Source organism: Schistocerca serialis, chromosome 7, assembly GCF_023864345.2.
Source record: "Schistocerca serialis cubense isolate TAMUIC-IGC-003099 chromosome 7, iqSchSeri2.2, whole genome shotgun sequence".
Classification (NCBI taxonomy): domain Eukaryota; kingdom Metazoa; phylum Arthropoda; class Insecta; order Orthoptera; family Acrididae; genus Schistocerca; species Schistocerca serialis.
In genome coordinates this window covers 353,661,830-353,680,844 of record NC_064644.1, presented here as the reverse complement: position 1 = coordinate 353,680,844, position 19,015 = coordinate 353,661,830, and the positions used below count along the sequence as shown (strand labels likewise).

The 19,015-nt window shown below is 41.2% G+C and overlaps 1 protein-coding gene across 1 annotated transcript in view; it reads left to right on the top strand.

Annotated features, from left to right (window-relative positions):
• The window catches only part of LOC126413077 (dipeptidase 1-like), a gene marked incomplete at its 5' end in the record, with an annotated part of 97,268 nt that overhangs the window by 34,682 nt on the left and 43,571 nt on the right, over positions 1-19,015 (top strand). Inside the window, one exon of the mRNA XM_050082974.1 lies at positions 14,161-14,230. Coding sequence (XP_049938931.1) covers positions 14,161-14,230 — 70 coding nt within the window. The remainder of the gene's footprint in view (positions 1-14,160; positions 14,231-19,015) is intronic.

Sequence of the window (19,015 nt, the reverse complement as noted above, 5' to 3'; positions counted from 1 at the left end):
CCGCGCCCTTGCTAATGCGTGTTGTGGGAAATGAGTAAAGTCAAAATTTAAGTATCTAAGTTGAACATCGACAGGCATTTGAAAGCAGAGACCATAATCAGCCTACAACTCCGCCAGGAACTCAGAACTACGGTGCACGTACTGCAGCCATAATTTACTTCATCAGTTTGAAAAATAAATGCTGACCCAGTATCCTAGTAATTAACAACAACAACATATGAAATACAAATACAGAGAGAAATTACAATTTCAGTAAACGCAATGGTCCTTTGAATTTAAATCTGACACTGCTTTTTACCTAGATGTACTGACGGTGGTAAATCCAAGCATTTACAAAATTTCCTGTGACAACTGCATTAAAATATGTATCAAAAAATAGGAAAGAATTGTGGAATAATATTTAACGAACATAAAAGAAACTTTGATAATGACCAATCAAGTTTTTACATAATCCTGAAAAGGCAAAATCATAAGGCAGAGCAAATCGAATAAGCTTTGGAAATTATTCTACCTAAAATAACTAAGGGTCATGCTATGAACACTTTAAAAGAATTGCAAATTTGTACACCTACGAAAAAATATCCAAGCGATATCCTCCACGTATCCTGGTAACAAATTTGGAAGAAACTCAAGATACCGTGTCCCAGTACGATGGCTATTTAATCAACTGGACCGATGAGTTGGTTATCAATAATACCACACCAAACATTGATTGAGAAACGTCGTTGAAAATTCGTTTCCACAGAAGCGTGCACATTTTCATTTGCCCATACATGAGTGTTGCGCATGTTGTTGATTCCGCTACGGGTCAATGTTGACTTGTCAGTGAACAGAACACGTGAAATTACTCGCTCAATGGCCATGATCTATTGACATAATTCTTGTCGGGCGGCAGCATCTCCATCACGCAGATGTTGTACACTCTGCCGACGAAAGAGATACAGACCGTGCTCGTGTGCTGTACGTGTCAATTGTGTTTGAGGAATTCCATGTTGGGCAATAATTATTGTAAGGCTAGTGGTAGGGTTGCGTTCCACTACTTGAAGAATGTTCTCAACTTCATTAAGAGATTCTTGACGGGACGCTGAGAGGCAAAATTTACGCTGGGAAGCGTACCACGCTCACGCAGTTCGGAAACACCCTCTTAAACACCCTGCTATCTGGGGCTCAGCGATTCGGAAGTCGTTGTTGGTATTCTCGCATAGCAACTCTGGAATTCCCCTGGGACAAACTATAGACAAAAACCATGTCAGCACACACTCTATGTGTGAAGATCCGTTGCACTTTCACTACACAAAATGGTTTTCGTTGTTCACGTAACAACACTTTAGTACCGTGCACTACGACAAGCACTGTCGGACTGAGACCTGCGCAAGTGAACTGCGTACTGACACGGTTAGTAAGGACGACGCTACACGTTTCCCGTTCCTAGTTGTTTTCATTGGTTCACTGGAAACGGTTAAGAAAAGGGCATATGTTTATTAGGAGTATCACCCCTCAAAGTATGTACTTTTCCCCCTACCGAACGAGGTGGCGCAGTGGTTAGCACACTGGACACGCATTCGGGAGGACGACGGTTCAGTCCCGCTTCCGACCATCCTGATTTAGGTTTCCCGTGATTTCCCTAAATCGCTCCAGGAAAATGCCGGGATTGTCTCTCACGAAAGGGCACGGCCGATTTCCTTCCCAATCCTTCCCTAATCCGATGAGACCGATGACCTCGCTGTTTGGCCTCTTCCCCCAAGGAACCCAACCCAACCCTCCTAACTCACCCTGTATGTAGTCGTAAGTAAGTATACTGTAACAGTTATAACATCTCAATAAGTCCACTTGAAACGGACAATTCCGCCAAAATGAGCTCCTTGTGCATCAATGCAATAATTTAGAATTAAATATAACAATTTGCATCTCATCTTGAACCAACTGAAAGATAACATCATATTTTGACATCTCTGCACGGCAGGCAGTTAAGAGAAGCACTTGGTAAGCGTGAAACTGAGACGACGAAATCTAAAATTGTCAAGACACCCAACTTACCTACAGTGACTACAGTGGCATCATACCTGGCATAAGTTTTGCACATTGTCTGACATCCTATAAAACTGAAAATTTGACACAAATCGCTTCCTCCACGACCTGTCCTGCAGAGACGTTACTTAATCAATTGGTAAAACAAAAATCTTGTGTCATAACTGTGGAGTGGCCTTTTGCACCATGTCTGCCCATCCCATTTCTATCAGCGTTCTTCAGAATAGTGGAGTGTCCTCCCCAGTGCGGACCGCCGTGTGCGACATTGACTTACATAGTACGATATCTTCTATTAATTGCTCCGTGGGATACACTTTTGCAACGATATCTGGCGGAATTCGGCCTATCTCCCTTTGGAGTTCATCACTTAATTTCGCGCTACTTTTCCTCTATCGTTTTATGATATTATGGACACATCAACTCGGTAGTAATGAAGGGGTGTCCGTTAATGCAAAGAGAGTCGCGTTTCTGCGTAAGAGACAGTTCGTATCAATCCGCCAGCTTTCAGAACTTTCCCGACGCCTTGGCTGCGTCCACGTCACGGTAACTTGCGTTTCTTTGACCACTAACACCCTACTGTGCAACAGTGGCGGACACCGCCCGCTTGTAGCACTCGTGAATTCAGCTCAATCACCTGAATGAAAACTTCTGTATCTAGTGATCGGCTACTCGGATCACGATTTTATTTTAACGCAATTATTGTCATAAAATTGACTACACAATTATATACGCTTATATTTGCTTAGTTTTTTCTTTCATTGTTTTAATTTTTTTAGGAGGAGTACGGTGAGCGTGCACAACAGATAGAGTGAACACTGACACGCGCTACCCTCCACGCAGCAGCAAACAGGGGTGCTCGGACGGTATGTGCCCAACAACAGCAAAACTAGAAACAGGAGTGGCAGCACATTGTTTTCCCGACAAGATGCGGTTTGGCATACAGCATTATGACAGCTGTATCCGATGTGAAAGTTCCGTGGAGAACAAACATTGCCGCATTGCAGTCTTCAACGCCATGCGGGCCCAGTGTGCCAGAGTAGAGTGCCAATGCGTACACATTACTATTAGCTCTGGTTCGCAAAAACCTTCAGTTTCTATGGATTCCATTAGGTTTCTAACATGACATGTACTCTACCAAGACTTCATCATTTTATCTTTCAACAAGACACAGCACGACTACATGCTGCGTGCATTTTCATGATCTGCTTTGATACAGAGGGTGTTCGGCTGTTCCCCTGTGTAGCAGTACACCGTATCACTCACGCATTTAAAACATCAGATAGTGAGTTGCCAAGAAAGTGGCACGCCACGTTACGAGTGAATAACAGTTAGATGATGCAGCATGGATTGACATATCTGCATTTATGTCCTAGCCCTGTTCGAGTCGATATCCACCTGGGTTAACCGTTGTTGCTGGCAGAAGTGCCACCCTGTGTACTAAATTTACTCCTAAAACATTTGCAAATTTAATGGTGTAGTCTTCCCAATATAGTGAACACGCACAATACCTGAAATTTCTTTATTTTGCGTCCTCCCTGGCGTTTTAATTTTAATGGCCAAGAGTGTATATTAAATGGTAATAAACTAGTAACAATATGTCGCGTAGCTAACATACTGACTACTATTTTGAGGTACATGATTACAGGGTATACAGAAGATCAAGGTACTTAGTTTCTGATATGAAAACTGGCTTAACAAGCGGCACTATATACTTGTGTGGAGGTTATGTTGACACGCTGATCGTCGGGGGACGATCGAACTTTGGTCATTATGACTTACTGAGAATTGTCACCTATAGCTGTAGCTCCAAGTCATCCATCTTCTACACCATGCAGATACTGGGATATTATCCTCGTATTGCCCACATTCCTCCTCATATTCAAACGTAAATACAGTGAAAGTTTATGTTTTCTGCGTGGGTTTGCATTTTGAAATGATATATCTAAAAAATATTGTGGCTTACTACGTCTGTAAACTGAAGGATCGTTACCACGTAGTCGTGAAACAAAGGACAGGATACGTACAATCCTAGGGGAAATCGACATATCTCCCCGTAGTGGATAAACAGACATAATCAAACAGAACGAACAGTGCAATTCCCGTTACCTTAACTGATTAACAAGAAGAAGGTCAATGGGTCGGCCATTGCGCACAACGATAGCGCAGTCACAGTGGGAATACTCAGATTAGGTGGACGACAGGTTATGCTTACTATTAGTGAGTCGCTGAATCATGGAAATGTTGTAGGATAGTTTAAAGAATCTCGTAATTTTAATTAAGTGTGAGAGTAAGCAAACGTTATTTGCTCTCATTATTGGAAAAATACACAAATAAGTTAAATAGAGGTGAGTCTTCTAAAAACCTGTATCGTATTCACAGAGAGTAATGCCAACACTGTGGGGCGTTACCAGATTAAATGGAAGACTGCATGGAGAAAACGCAACAAGCTACTCGAATCTGGACAGCTCGCACAAGCACAGTACATGAGACGAAATTACAGGTGAGTGAGCTGCTAAGAGTACTACTGCAAATATGCCCAAGATCAGCAAAGCAGTGGGCACCAGACGACAGTCAGGAGGCGAAACATATGGCGGACGAAGCACGAATGCTACGAGAAATGGTTCTGCGCTCTAACTATCTACTTTCAAAAAAGCTCTACTTGGAGGGGATGACTCAATACTGTTGCCAACATGATGGACGAAATAAGGAGTACTTCATCAAAAAAGGGAAACGCAGCACAAACTTGCCAGTCTTGGAGTACAGTATGCCAATTAAGAGACACGAGATTAGTACTGACCGAGAGCAGTATTTCCTCAATTGGTCGGCTTCTTCGCGCCAAGCACTGTCATGGCGTGACACTATTTGATTGGATGACCAACATTTTGAAGTGAAAAAAAAAACCTCTTTCTCAGGCTGGTCAGGAGGTTCGCGGTGCCTTTACCATTGATTTTAATCCAGAAAGTGCAAAAATGTCATACTCAGCTGTACTCTGGGGCAGGTCGCAGGTTAACTGCCACAAAATCTGCCTGTCTCTCTCGGGAAGTTCGCCTCTCTTAATGAAATTCACTGACTGCCTTCTGCTGACAGAATCTGAGACCGTACCGGCAGTGCAGCATCCTAGTGCAAGAAACCGATAGCCCTCCCCCCCAAACAAAGCCCATATGTCCAGTACGCTCAATAAAACAACTACCAAATAGCGGCAGAAGATGAAACAATAACGCTCAGAGATTTATGACAGTAATGCCAGAACTTTATGCTCACAGATAATTGTATTTTTTTCCCTTTGTATGTTTTGCACGCCCTCTCTAGGTGACATGGGCATGGAATCTGATGTGTTTTGCTTTGACTCCACAATTCCATCATCGATTGAACCAGGAGTCCCGACCAGCAGGCTGGTTACCGGGTGCATTGGAGATGACGTTCCAGCTGCTCTAAAATGCTTTCAGTTCCCACTACATCCTGTGTGATTACGACAGAATTTTAATTTGCATTACTCTGCTGCAGATGTCTTCTTGGGCAAGAGACAGATACCGCCGCCGTCTGAACTCTATAATATACTGGTGATCAGTCATAGTACCTAGTAGGAACGTGTCATTGGCATCACTATTGCATGGCGGCGTTGACAGCACACGGAGTGAAACGTCATCTGAATAGAGTACATTTATGCAGTCACACGGTGAATACTTGAATGCCTTGTTATGCAGTACAAGTCAAATTCATTCGTAGAGTCAAAAACAGACTGTGGAATGGGAGACTGGAACGTCTTCCTCTCCGTCATTCAGACTGAGGAATATTGTCCTCTGGAACACCATGTATTGGAATGTGAATCAAACTTACGCCAGTATCCGCTAAATCGCAAATGCCTTTGGCTCGTATAGTTCACCGAATGCTCCAATCTTCACGTTCCGCTGTTAAACGATTCGTAAAAAAAATTTTGGTTACACGATTTTACGGCCTCCACCTGTCAAAGCCGAAGTACTCTCTACTGTACAGATATTTCTTGTCACTTGGCATGGTGACGATACCTGCATTTGCGTTGCACTTCCTCATTCTAGATAAATAGTTTTACGTCTCGAACACCAAATCCTCGAGATGTCAGACGCTCTGGTCGGCACCAAATGCCATTTGTCGATAAAGTATCAACCAAAATTTGTACGTAATTCGTATTTTATGTTGTCGTGCAACATAATCGCCGTAAACATTAATTAAAAGTAACACGATAACTACGGAGCACATGAAAAACACAGCTATGAGCAACTACATAGGATATGTGTGTGGGGAAGTTTGTAGAGCGTTAGATTCACGTTTCCAACCAAAGAAACAGTTGTATCACACATGCTGAAGAAATAGTAAAAATAATAATTAATAATACACAAAAGGATAAGATAAGTAATAAGTACGTAACGTTCAACTGACGCAGTGCCGGCCGCGGTGGTCTCGCGGTTCTAGGCGCTTAGTCCGGAGCCGCGCAACTGCTACGGTCGCAGGTTCGAATCCTGCCTTGGGCATGGATGTGTGTGATGTCCTTAGGTTAGTTAGGTTTAAGTAGTTCTAAGTTCTAGGGGACTGATGGCCTCAGATGTTAAGTCCCATAGTGCTCAGAGTCATTTGAACCATTTGAACTAACGCAGCGAAAGCAGAGTGCCAAAACAGTATTGCTACAAACTCCGAATAGTCATTTTACATGTCAGGAAAATGTCCTCCCATACAACAGTATCACGTGTAAAAAGTTTAAAAAAAGTTGTCGTTATTGGGATTTGAACTCGGAACCTTTCGTAAGACGCCTGAAAGCGCTGTCTTCTCACCCACCTGCGAACTACAGTAAATTTCCACACAGATAACTTTTGCTTTGCTCTGTAGCTGTGCTGATGACACTTTTAACTAATAGAATGAGATTTTCACTCTGCAGCGGAGTGTGCGCTGATATGAAACTTCCTGGCAGATTAAAACTGTGTGCCCGACCGAGACTCGAACTCGGGACCTTTGCCTTTCGCGGGCAAGTGCTCTACCAACTGAGCTACCGAAGCACAACTCACGCCCGGTACTCACAGCTTTACTTCTGCCAGTACCTCGTCTCCTACCTTCCAAACTTTACAGAAGCTCTCCTGCGAACTTTGCAGAACTAGCACTCCTGAAAGAAAGGATATTGCGGAGACATGGCTTAGCCACAGCCTGGGGGATGTTTCCAGAATGAGATTTTCACTCTGCAGCGGAGTGTGCGCTGATATGAAACTTCCTGGTACTGGCAGAAGTAAAGCTGTGAGTACCCGGCGCGAGTCGTGCTTCGGCAGCTCAGTTGGTAGAGCACTTGCCCGCGAAAGGTAAAGATCCCGAGTTCGAGTCTCGGTCGGGCACACAGTTTTAATCTGCCAGGAAGTTTCACTTTTAATTAATGTTTATGCATGTTCTACTGAACGACAGCACTCAGCATAACTGAATCCGTGATTTGGTTGATACTCTATTGACATAAAACGTTTGGTACCGATCAAAGTGTCTGATATCTGGACGTTTGGGTGTAAGTGAAAGCTATTACTCCATATGGAAAATATGGAGCGTCATTGAATGTTGACTTCTTGTGATATACTGAAGTGTTCCTTACGTGGATGAGCCTTTCAAGGAAGGTCTCGGCAGTCGTAATAGAATGGGCTTCTGCGACTGCCATGTCGCAAGTGTTATCTGGGGCCGAGTGGGACTTGGAGCAGCGGATCCAGACGGAATTGTGTATACGAGATGGTTCAAATGGCTCTGAGCACTGTGGGACTTAATATCTGAGGTCATCAGTCTACTAGAACTTAGACCTACTTAAACCTAACTAACCGAAGGACACCACATACATCCTGCCCTAGGCAACCGTAGAGGTCGTGCGGTTCCAGATTATAGCACCTAAAACCGCTCGGCCACACCGGCCGGCTGTATATACGAGAATCCTAATATAATTCGAAGTTTAATACGATGGGTGCTAAGCGATTGTTTCTTAACCATCCAACTATTTTAATATTTTACAATGTTTCTTGCACTATGTCTATGCGAAAAGCGTGAAGCACTGAGCTATAGATATAATTGGTAATCGCCAAAGTTAGAAAGTTATTTAATCTATCAGCTAAGGTGACCAAATTCAAATATGGATTGGACGAGGCCATTATTCATGCTTGTAAAATCTCTCTAACCACCAAATGTAACATGGTTATTGCGTTTACCAATAAATTATAGCTAGAACCACGTCCAGTAGAAATCCTTAGCAGCTTCCACTCCCCACCACACACTCTCCGACTGTATCCCTGATGTTGATTCATAATCTCCAAAATGGTAAAAACTTGCAAATCGCTAGTGAAATAACTTCTTTGCCGATATGTCCAGATCATACTCAAGACTATTGCACAAAGTGAAAGATCGACTGCACTGACATTCGTTGCACAACCTCGCATAAATGCCTCCAGATGTAAGTTTCGACTCACCGGACGGTGTGACATCCTCTACCGATTGTGTTATTTGGATGCAGTATGGAGGGGCGTGGGCCCAGAATACCACTCGCCCGACTGTTGTCAGTTTCACAGATTTCGAAGAATTGCGTGTTTGCCATGAGCTGTACAGATTTAATATTTTCTAACGGTTTCGATCGTAGTGACTATCTTCATAGGAAGAAAAGGTTGTACAATAGATGGATATGACGTTGATCTTTCTCTTGGATGAACTATAGCTCTGTGAGACCTTGGAGCTGCTACTTCTCACTCAAGTAGGTCCCCAATTGGCATCAGGAGGCTAAGGTCCCCAAGTGCCACTCCTCACACCAGGGACGTTCTTCGTGGCTCCACCTGGAACGCAATAACAAATTTCGTCCGAGACGTTTTTCGTTGGATACCGTCCACTACGAGTTTCTCTCCTGTGCCAACGAACAGTAGTACATGCACCGAATGTCTTCATTTAGGAGTTGGATATATTGCAATCCCTTTGTCCTTGTTTTGCTGTCTAATGCTCTCTCTAGTAGCATGTTAAGTTGCTCTTTGCTGTCTAGACACATATCCTATTATCCAGTTCCAGCTTCTTAACAATGTTCTCCCTATATAACTCTCCTCATTAAGTCTGCGACGAACCTCCTGATTTATTATCGGTCCATTTAAATTTCAGCTTCCCTTACAGTACCGCCTCTCGACGGTTCGATTTCCTTCCTTTTTAGATTTTACCGCAGTCCCTAATTCACTTACATATAAGGCTGTGTTCCAAACTTACATCCTGAGAGATTTATTCTTCAAATTAACGCTGGTGTTTGATACTAGTAGATTACTTTTGGCCAGGTTTATAATGTGTTGTTTTGCGGCAGTTCAATTGCTTCGCTTTATCTACTTCGTATTCATTTTCAATGTTGAATTTAGGTGTGATTTTTATTGTGCTACCACTCATTACTTTCATAATCCTTCTGTTTCCTGTCAATCCATATGAGTGATCAATACAATTTTTATTCCACTCAGCCGGCCGGAGTGGCCGTGCGGTTCTAGGCGCTACAGTCTGGAACCGAGCGACCGCTAAGGTCGCAGGTTCGAATCCTGCCTCGGGCTTGGATGTGTGTGATGTCCTTAGGTTGGTTAGGTTTAATTTGTTCTGAGTTATAGGCGACTGATGACCTCAGAAGTTAAGTCCCATAGTGCTTAGAGCCATTTGAACTTTTTTTTATTCCACTCAACACGTCCTGCTATTCTTTCTCAGTTTCCCGTCATCAGATACTCTTATAATCGATACCCCTTAACCCTGATTATTTTATCCCACTTCTAAACCTCCTTCCTTGTTTCTCTGATGCACTGATTGGCCAACAGGATCAAAAGTTTACCTGCCTATCTTATATTATTACTAGTCGGAACACTTCGTTCTTGATATCCGTTTACATTTTTATCTTTTGTACGTATTTTGTATTATGAATTGTTCTCTATCCGTTACATCTATTTTTCTAAAAGTATCCAATGTTTGCACAATTTTACAAGTATTTTAAAATCGCTTTTTATAGCTCGACAGATGTAGGAAACCTCAGATTTTTAATGGGTATTGCTCAAATTATCTAGCGTAGCGTCAGAACTGCCACTCTGGCGCCTTTTCATAAAGCCAATTGATCATCCAACTGTTAATTAAATTTCTTTTTCCGTTTTTCTTTGTATTATACTTGTCAGCAACTTGGATGCTGAACTGTTAAGGTGATTGTGCAGTAGTTTTGACACTTTTCTTCCACTGCTATCTTAGGAATTTTGTGGATGAAATTTTTCCGAAAGTGTGATCATATATCTCCAAATTTATAGATTGTAAAATCCATTTGCAACAATTTTCCCTCTTATTTGACCAGCTATCTGATAACTCATCTTCCTTGTAGAGGCCTTCATTGCAATCTTACCATCTATCCCCTCTATCTCCTGTGATTCACAGAGCAAGAAAATTTCCCATTCCCAGTTATTATGACTTCGAGTTTAATTTTAACGTGGGCGGTTTGGACTTTCCTTATATCTTATTTTGTTTGTTTATATTACAACTGAGGAAAAAAGCATAGAAGCCACAAAATGCTCACGAACGATCCTGCCAACAATACAGCACAACAAATTTGGGCAATACAGCAGAAGATGCAACATCATAAATACATATATTTGTTTTTATCGACCCCCAAATGGGGAATGTAGTTACATAAAAAGTATGTAAGTATTCTAATAAATTCCAAAGTGCTTAAAGTGTTATCGACAAAAGCGCAAAAAGTAACTACGCAATATAATAGTGCGCAACTAAAATAGATAAAATTAGGCAAGATACATTCTAAAGATTAAATGAAATGAAGAGGATAAAATGTATGGACGTGCACTTGCTTCTTCTTCGTTATCACATATAAAAACTGCAATACAACAGAAAAGCAGTGATCACTTACAGAACATCTAACATAGCATTTACGAAGAACTGGTAAAACACATCATATTATGTAAGAGATTCTAAAAATAAATAAAATAAGTATGAAAATAAAAGGTGGTAGCTCATATCATTCTTCCATGTTACCTAACAGAAACGTCGTAAGCACCATTCGTATCAAATTAACTGCAAGGTGGGCATATCATTTTGATTTTTGTAAGTTACTGATGTGAACGCCAGAGAGAGAGCAAGTTATGTTACTGTTAAACAACTTTCGGTCTTCTTGTGGCATAGTCTTGGCCTCTGTGCAGTGTGATACATTCTTAACTGAAGCGTGGTAGGTGATGTACGTGTCCAGTAGTGCTGTGTGGACTTGTGATTGTATGAGTCAGATGAAGAGTGATTTACTGTAAAGGATAGCAAGGATGAATGTGATGTACATATTGAAAGATGAAAAGAATATAAATTCTTAATAACGTAATTGTTTTAAGAGAAAAAGTTTCAGGTAATACTGGAGCACTACGTAGCTACTTTGTGGGAATCACTATTGTCAGCTATTTAATTTTGTTACCGTGCTCAGAGTTGACGGAAAAACCACTCCACTACCATGACTCATGCATTAACGTATCAACTGAGTAAGCTTTTTGATACAAATTCTGTTACCATTTTACCCTCTCTAAACCATTGTTCACTTTGTTAAGCAGATCTTGGGGAACTTAGGTAGATATAATTTTCCCACTACGCGTTTCTGTATGATATTTAGATCTAATTTACCTCCCAACTATAAAACGTCCACGTATTACCAGACGTATGAACCCACAAACTGTTATCCAACTTAAACTCGTATGCCAGCCTCTGACTAAACAGAACCTAATTTGAACTGAACTGTAACTGGTCTGAATACAATTTGTCTTTATATTAAATGCGCAATTGAAGTGAAATAATTATCTGGCCATAATAAAAATTTCCACTTACCTCTAGTCCTGACAACATTGTTGCATATTTCTCGAAAGCACAACAGCAAACAGCAGGTAGGCAACGGCAAACTTGGTTTGTATTAAAAGGTCCCGAGTTCGAGTCTCGGTCCGGCACACAGTTTTAATCTGCCAGGAAGTTTCATATCAGCATACACTCCACTGTAGAGTGAAAATCTCATTCTTGATTTGCATTTTTAAAATAAAATTTCCAAACCACATTGAAACTGTTGCTTACCATATGGTGCAACGTGATAATACGTAACAATGAACCTTCTTTAAACAGTGGTATGGGGATAGCAACTATTCGTATGAAATGATATTCCAAGCCAATGATTTTAGAATTAAGTAGGTGTTCAAAGAGACAGAGAACATTCTGCATGATCTTCACTTTGGTCTGAACAATACCATGTTTAACAAAGTAAACAATGATTTATAAAGGTACAATGTTAACATGTAGGTGTTCTCTAAAGCCGTCAGTGAACGCCCTTCCAGTTTTATAGTACAGCATTTTGTGTATGAGCCACATTCTATTCTATACATCCTTCATCTTAATACTGGCTGGTTCTGCAACAGCTCTGTCTAATTTCCTTATCTAATGTATTGTCTTTGTGGAAACTGATCCCACCGTTGGTTTTCTTGAATATCGTTGCGATTTTATCCTAGACTCCTTCTAAGTATGGTAATTTGGTAAACTTGGTCCTTTTGCACATAGCACTTCCTTTTCCTAGTGTAATTGTATCAGCCATATCTGCAGTGTCTAAGTTTTCGCTCAAATAGTTAGGTAATTATTTCAGGTCTCAGAACATTGTTAATAGCTATTCCTTGCAAGATACCGCGTTAATGTTTTATTTCGTCATAATCTAGTGGCAAGTTGCTTAGTCTATGCACCATAAATTAAAAACGGCTCGCTTATGGCAAACCGGATGCCAAGAAACATTATTTTTTGTGCAGTCTATGGGGTATGGCTTACGAAAAATTCCGAATTTGTCTTGGCTGTTCACATTTCAAATTTTAAGATCTAGGAAATTTATACTTTATTCTATTTCTTTCACAAATTTTATACTGGGATCTGAGCTGTTAAACTGGTCATACCTGGTTCATACCTGGTTCTTGGTTTGGATGCGAGACGCCAAAGCAGGAATAACAAACCGTGTAGAGGTTCTTGTACATCAATGCCATTGAGATTATCGGGAAAAAATGGCAAATTACTGACAAGCTGGGCAACTGCTTGTTGTTTTGCGCCAGGGAAAATTTTTCTAAACCTTCTACGAAACTTGATCGACGTCTATAATATTTATGGCAATGCACAATGCACAAATGGGCATCCATTATCAGGCGGTCTTTACTGGTATTCGCTCTCAGCTGGTTTTGTTTCTTCATAGGCTCACCGAAATGGAAGTAAGTTCTGCTGTGTTCATTTCAGGATGGTATCAGGGGTGTTTTCCCTACATCTAAACTGAGTAGTACCCTGGTCCGGGGAAAATGAGTTTTATTCCCAAGAAATACCACTACGGGGTACAACGTTATTGAAAACAAGCTACGCCCGCGGAGTCAACCGCACATAGTACGGAAAGAGTGTTTCGCCCTCAACACGGACTGCTGGACATGTCCGGAGGGTGAGGAAGCTGGAAGGTAAGAGAACGAACCGCTGTTGCGGCCAGCTCGCCGAACCTCTTCCCTATCTCACGAGACGTTACCCGGTTCTCCCATTGCCGGGTTTGTGGGCGAAAGTTGACGTCTCGCAGTCAGCAATACCATGGTGTCGCCCCTAGCTCAGCGTAATAGCATCAAAGCCTGCAACAAGTACTGCGGAGCGGTTTACGTAACTGCTGACATCACTGCCTGAAGCTAAGTTAAAATGGTGGAAGTAGAATACAATAAAACGTTTTAACCATTATTACCCTTTACCACATACATCTGTATTGTCTATCAAGTTTGTGTATAGTGATGTAGCGGAAGTGATAAACCTGTATATATATATAATAGCTTGCATTTTAGAGTAATGGAATACAGTGACCAAAACAATGCACCCTGCGAAAAAAAATTATATAAGATTTACTAACAATCCATTTCAGGAGCAATTATTTGCTTATTTCAAGTAATTGCCTGTGGCTTCTAGAATAAGTGTGAAAATTGCTACAATAAGCATTGCTTTCAGCTGCTCCAACAGAACGGCGGCGGATTCCCCCGGAATAGTTTCAGTGCATTGATCTTTTGGTGTAATTCATAATGCATTCGCTTATTTCTGTCTGGAATCAATGAACTGACTCCACCTGTTTGTTAGGGCAGACTGCTCAACAGTGGACGAGCCGGGAAGGATACCAATTCTAGGAGGACTCTCCAACTTTGGAAGGGTAAGTAGTACTCCAGCGTAATTTACCGTTAACAGATGACTACAGCGCATATCCTGTAACGCTTACTGATGATTAAATGATCTTATTATAATATAGTTTAATATGTAAAAATAACGTTTTAGGGAGTATGAGTACACAATTTAGACAACATCCAAGTAAATGCCGGGAAATAAACTCCTGATCCACTTGCCACTCACATTTCACTGTTATCGACGTGTATTTAATTCGAAGATAATTACGGGGTCACTGTTAATTAGTACTATCTGCTCGGGCAATTGGCAGATTTTATTTGTCTTTTTGTGAGACAAGGCAGCTGGGATATCCAGATTAAGACCGAAGCGGGAAAAGGGCCTGTGGCTGACAGAGTGATTCAACAGCGAAACGCAAATGAATGAAGACGATATTAAATCGGGCCGTTTCTGGTCCCTTCAATTTCACATCTAATTTGGTTTGCAGTGCTATCTTCCGCATTCCGCAAATATCATGTTTAATTTAGACTTTCACAAGGAGTACAACCTCGTACTTGAAACAGAAGGTCCTCAAAACGTAAATATGATTCATGATATCTTCAAATCTATATCCTGCTATCTTTTATATAACTTTGAGATGTGGAATATACATATTAGAATAACGAATAATTTAGTAAATGAAGTGACTGTGAAACTAACTGTCTCTGCATAGCATTAAAGGCGGGTGTTCATCAACATAAACTAGAAGGAAACTGTAATTACTCACACAGTTTTCATATTATCATTTAATATAGGTACAGCCAATGGAATACGCTACGAAAATTTAACTATAGTAAATTCTCAGATATTCGTTAAGTATGAAATTTCAGTGGCTGTAACTTTTGTATAGAAATGAAACTCACAACTATATTCAACCAATTTCAATCGCAGATTTATATTTCAGGTCACTGTGTAGAATGCTGTACTGGCTCCAGCCTTTTAGAGTCATCATCATCATAATCATCATTGAAGACTGATTACGCCTTTCAGCGTTCAGTCTGGAGCATAGCCCCCTTATAAAATTCCTCCATGATCCCCTATTCAGTGCTAACATTGGTGCCTCTTCTGATGTTAAACCTATTATTTCAAAATCATTCTTAACCGAATCCAGGTACCTTCTCCTTGGTCTGCCCCGACTCCTCCTACCCTCTACTGCTGAATCCATGAGTCTCTTGGGTAACCTTGCTTCTCCCATGCGTGTAACATGACCCCACCATCTAAGCCTGTTCGCCCTGACTGCTACCCGCCTTTTAGAGTAGACTTGATTTTTTTTATTTCTAATGATGTCCTCATTTTACTGAACTGTAATAAGAGGGTAATGGTTATCAGTTATATGAATACCGAAAGTTGCCATAGAACTAAATGTCTTTCACTTTTCAGATGTTGATTTAAATTCTGAATACTCCTGTTCTAAATAAGTACTAGAAGAAAATCTGTAGGGAAAATGCGAATCGGCTAACGGCATTTTTGTTAGTACAGAAGGATAATTTGAATGATTTTAGGTGTTTTGGTGGACTAATTACATCGGTAGCAAAGCAGCTGCATTATTATATGTCATAGTTGTCGTGTCTCTTCAAAACCCTTCCGCATCCATATCATAAGAGTAATATATTGACACTCTAAAAATGATACTGTTTGGCAATTTCATATCAAGGTAAATGTGCTGTTGCTTCTGATTCAAAACTTGCTTGGCTTTTAGAGCATGCCTCTTCTTTCGTTTTGTTAAATTTGCTCCTTATCTTGGATATATATCGTTGCACTACACATTCCTGCGAAGTGTTACGCTCACGTATTTGATTCTACCAATTCCAATCCTAACCACTGTCATAGGATATGACTTTTTCTTTCGTTTTGTGAAGTGCACATCATTATTTTAACCAAGTCATCTCTGGATCGTTTTGAAATCTTATCAAAATGTCACTGAAGATTTGTGTGCCTGCTTTCAGTCAGTACTTTATTACAGGTAAGTCCATCATCTGTGAAAAGTATGCGGTTACTACTGACATTGCCCACAATATGATTAATATACACCAAGAACCAGCAGTGAACCCAGCGCCCTTCCTTCGAGTACATCCGAAGTCACTTCTGCTTCTCTCACTGACACCCCAGGCAAAATAACTAGCTGCGTCCTGCCTCCAAAAATTCCTCAACCCAAATTTCGCTTGGTACCCTAAACGACGGTAATTTTGATAATCGTAGATGTGGTACTCAGACAAATACTTTTCCGCAAATCAGGAAATGTTTTACCTACATGACTGGCCTGATCCTGGGCTTTTAGTAAGTCGTTTTGCAAAAATCCGAGTTCGGCTTCACATGAACGATGTTTTCGAAGTCTATGCTGATCGACATGGGGTAATTTATTCTGTTCGAGATACCTCATTACGTTTGAGCTTAGAATGTTTTATAATACTCTACAACAAATAGTAGCCAAGAATACTAGACGGTAATTTTTGGATAACTTCTGTTACCCTTGTTGTAGATTTGTAGATGGGTGTGACTTGTGTTTTCTTCCAACTACTGGGCACGGTTTTTTGTACAAATGACCAACGACGGATTATAGTTAACAGAGGGACTAATTTAGCCGCAATGTGGGTATAGAATCTGATAGGCATTCAGTCGGTAGCTGAAGCTTTCTTTAATTATGACAATTCCGGCTCTTTCTCAATGCCATTGTCACTAATATCTACCCCATTCATCATTTCGCTGATATAAGAATTAACCTTGGGCAATACTCGTAGTATTTTTTGGCTAGGTTTAGGTCACAGTGAATACCTGTAACTTCTTTGTGTGCTGGGTGGGTGCAACATCCAGCGTTCTGCCTGGTCCCCGTCTCTCCTGAACATGACGTGTAGATCCATCATTGACAGGCAACTTACGGTCACGTCGACTAGTACTGATTGTCTCTGTGTTTCCTGCAGCAGAGAATGCTATGCTACGTCCTCAAGACGTTCGCCGTTAATTCTGTAATCGGACACCAGTGAGATATTTCTTTGTTATGACCATTACCTTCCATACAGGGTACTTAAAAAGTGTTTAACACTACTACAGGAAAATAGAAGACCGGTTCGTATATGTCACCAAACCAACAGCTGTTAAGTTATGGACCAACTCGTCCTCTTGTTCCCACCTGTAGCGTAGTAGATACTGCATATAGTGCCGCTTGGGGTTACCACGCATCATTTGCTATCCTTCATCCCTTTTTCGCAGTGAACACCTGCCTCCAGTCCCACTGCTTCACATTCATTGATTGCACACCCCTTCGGCGTCTGCGCATTACTGTTGGAGTGAGCGTGCAATACAGCCTTCAAAAGCCCTCCTAACCAGAAATCCCAACGATACAAGTACAGTAAATGGAAATCCTTGCAGTTGTACCTCAAAGACCAATCCATCGCCCGTGTAACGTTTTGCTGAGTTGCTTTAGGGCGATCTGTACAAAAGTGGAAGGTGCTTCACTGTGCAGAAACCGTAGCCGTTGTCTTTATGGAAGAGCAACGTTCTACACATCACATGTTAATCTTTTTGAACTCTATGAACCTAACAGTCTTTCAGCAATATTTCATGTCCAAACATTGATGCCTCACCTCAATGAATGCCGGAGGATTTGCATCTGCCCACACGCGCATATTGTGGTAATTTACTACGCGGCCACTTGTGCGGCTTACGCCATCGGTAGATACACGTTACGGTCCTAAGTAAAACGGTCCATGTTTGAAGCGGTACTGGTTTCTGGAAATATAATTTTCGGAAATATTTCTTCCACTTTTGACCAATACTCCCTCTTGCAGGGATATGTGACACCTTTTACAACGTACCCTGTATAGCCGCATTTAAAACGGAAATTTTGTCACGGTCATCATACTTTTCCTATTTTGAGAACGTCACGGGTCGCATTCCGATTCTGTGGAGAACCGAACAAGGTATTTCCCTTCCTCTGAAACAAAAAAAAAAAAAAAAAAAAAAAAAAAAAAAAAAAAAAAAAAATGGTTGAAATGGCTCTGAGCACTATGGGACTTAACATCTGTGGTCATCAGTCCCCTAGAACTTAGAACTACTTAAACCTAACTAACCTGAGGACATTACACACATCCATGCCCGAGGCAGGATTCGAACCTGCGACCGTAGCGGTCACGCGGTTCCAGACTGTAGCGCCTAGAACCGCACGGCCACACCGGCCGGCTTTCTGTGAAACATTCGAGGTACAGTGGAACATACTGGGGTCTATTAGGCACATGATCCGCGACCCATTCACGTATCTACAAAGATATTATGATCGTATGTGTGTAAGTAGTCGACGGTACCGTTCAGTGTCGAACGATTATAGGGAATATGGGAAGTCGAATTACATTTTCACCTGCATTCACGGTTTACTGTATTTCGTATGTGAATAAAGTAAACTGTATACTTGTTAGAATTCATGGTGAACTTTCAGCTGTCCTTTATTTTGCACAGTTCGCTTTGCTACTGGTTACCAAGCTGAAGGTTCACCATGAATTTTTACAATTATTTGGTGGATCAATATCCCTACACGCCAAGATACATAATTTTCTTTTCCATCAATCCATACGGATTCCGAAAGAAGATTCTTTACCTCCATGAAAGTCCTGATGTTTTAGATTAGAATATGCTGAAGGATCCAGCAACCGACTAAAGTCAGTGATAGTGGTCTATGATCCTGTGCATCCAATCTACACTGAGGTGGCATAAGTCATGGTATGGCTCATAATAGCCGGCCGGTGTGGCCGTGCGGTTCTAAGCGCGTCAGTTTGGAACCGCGTGA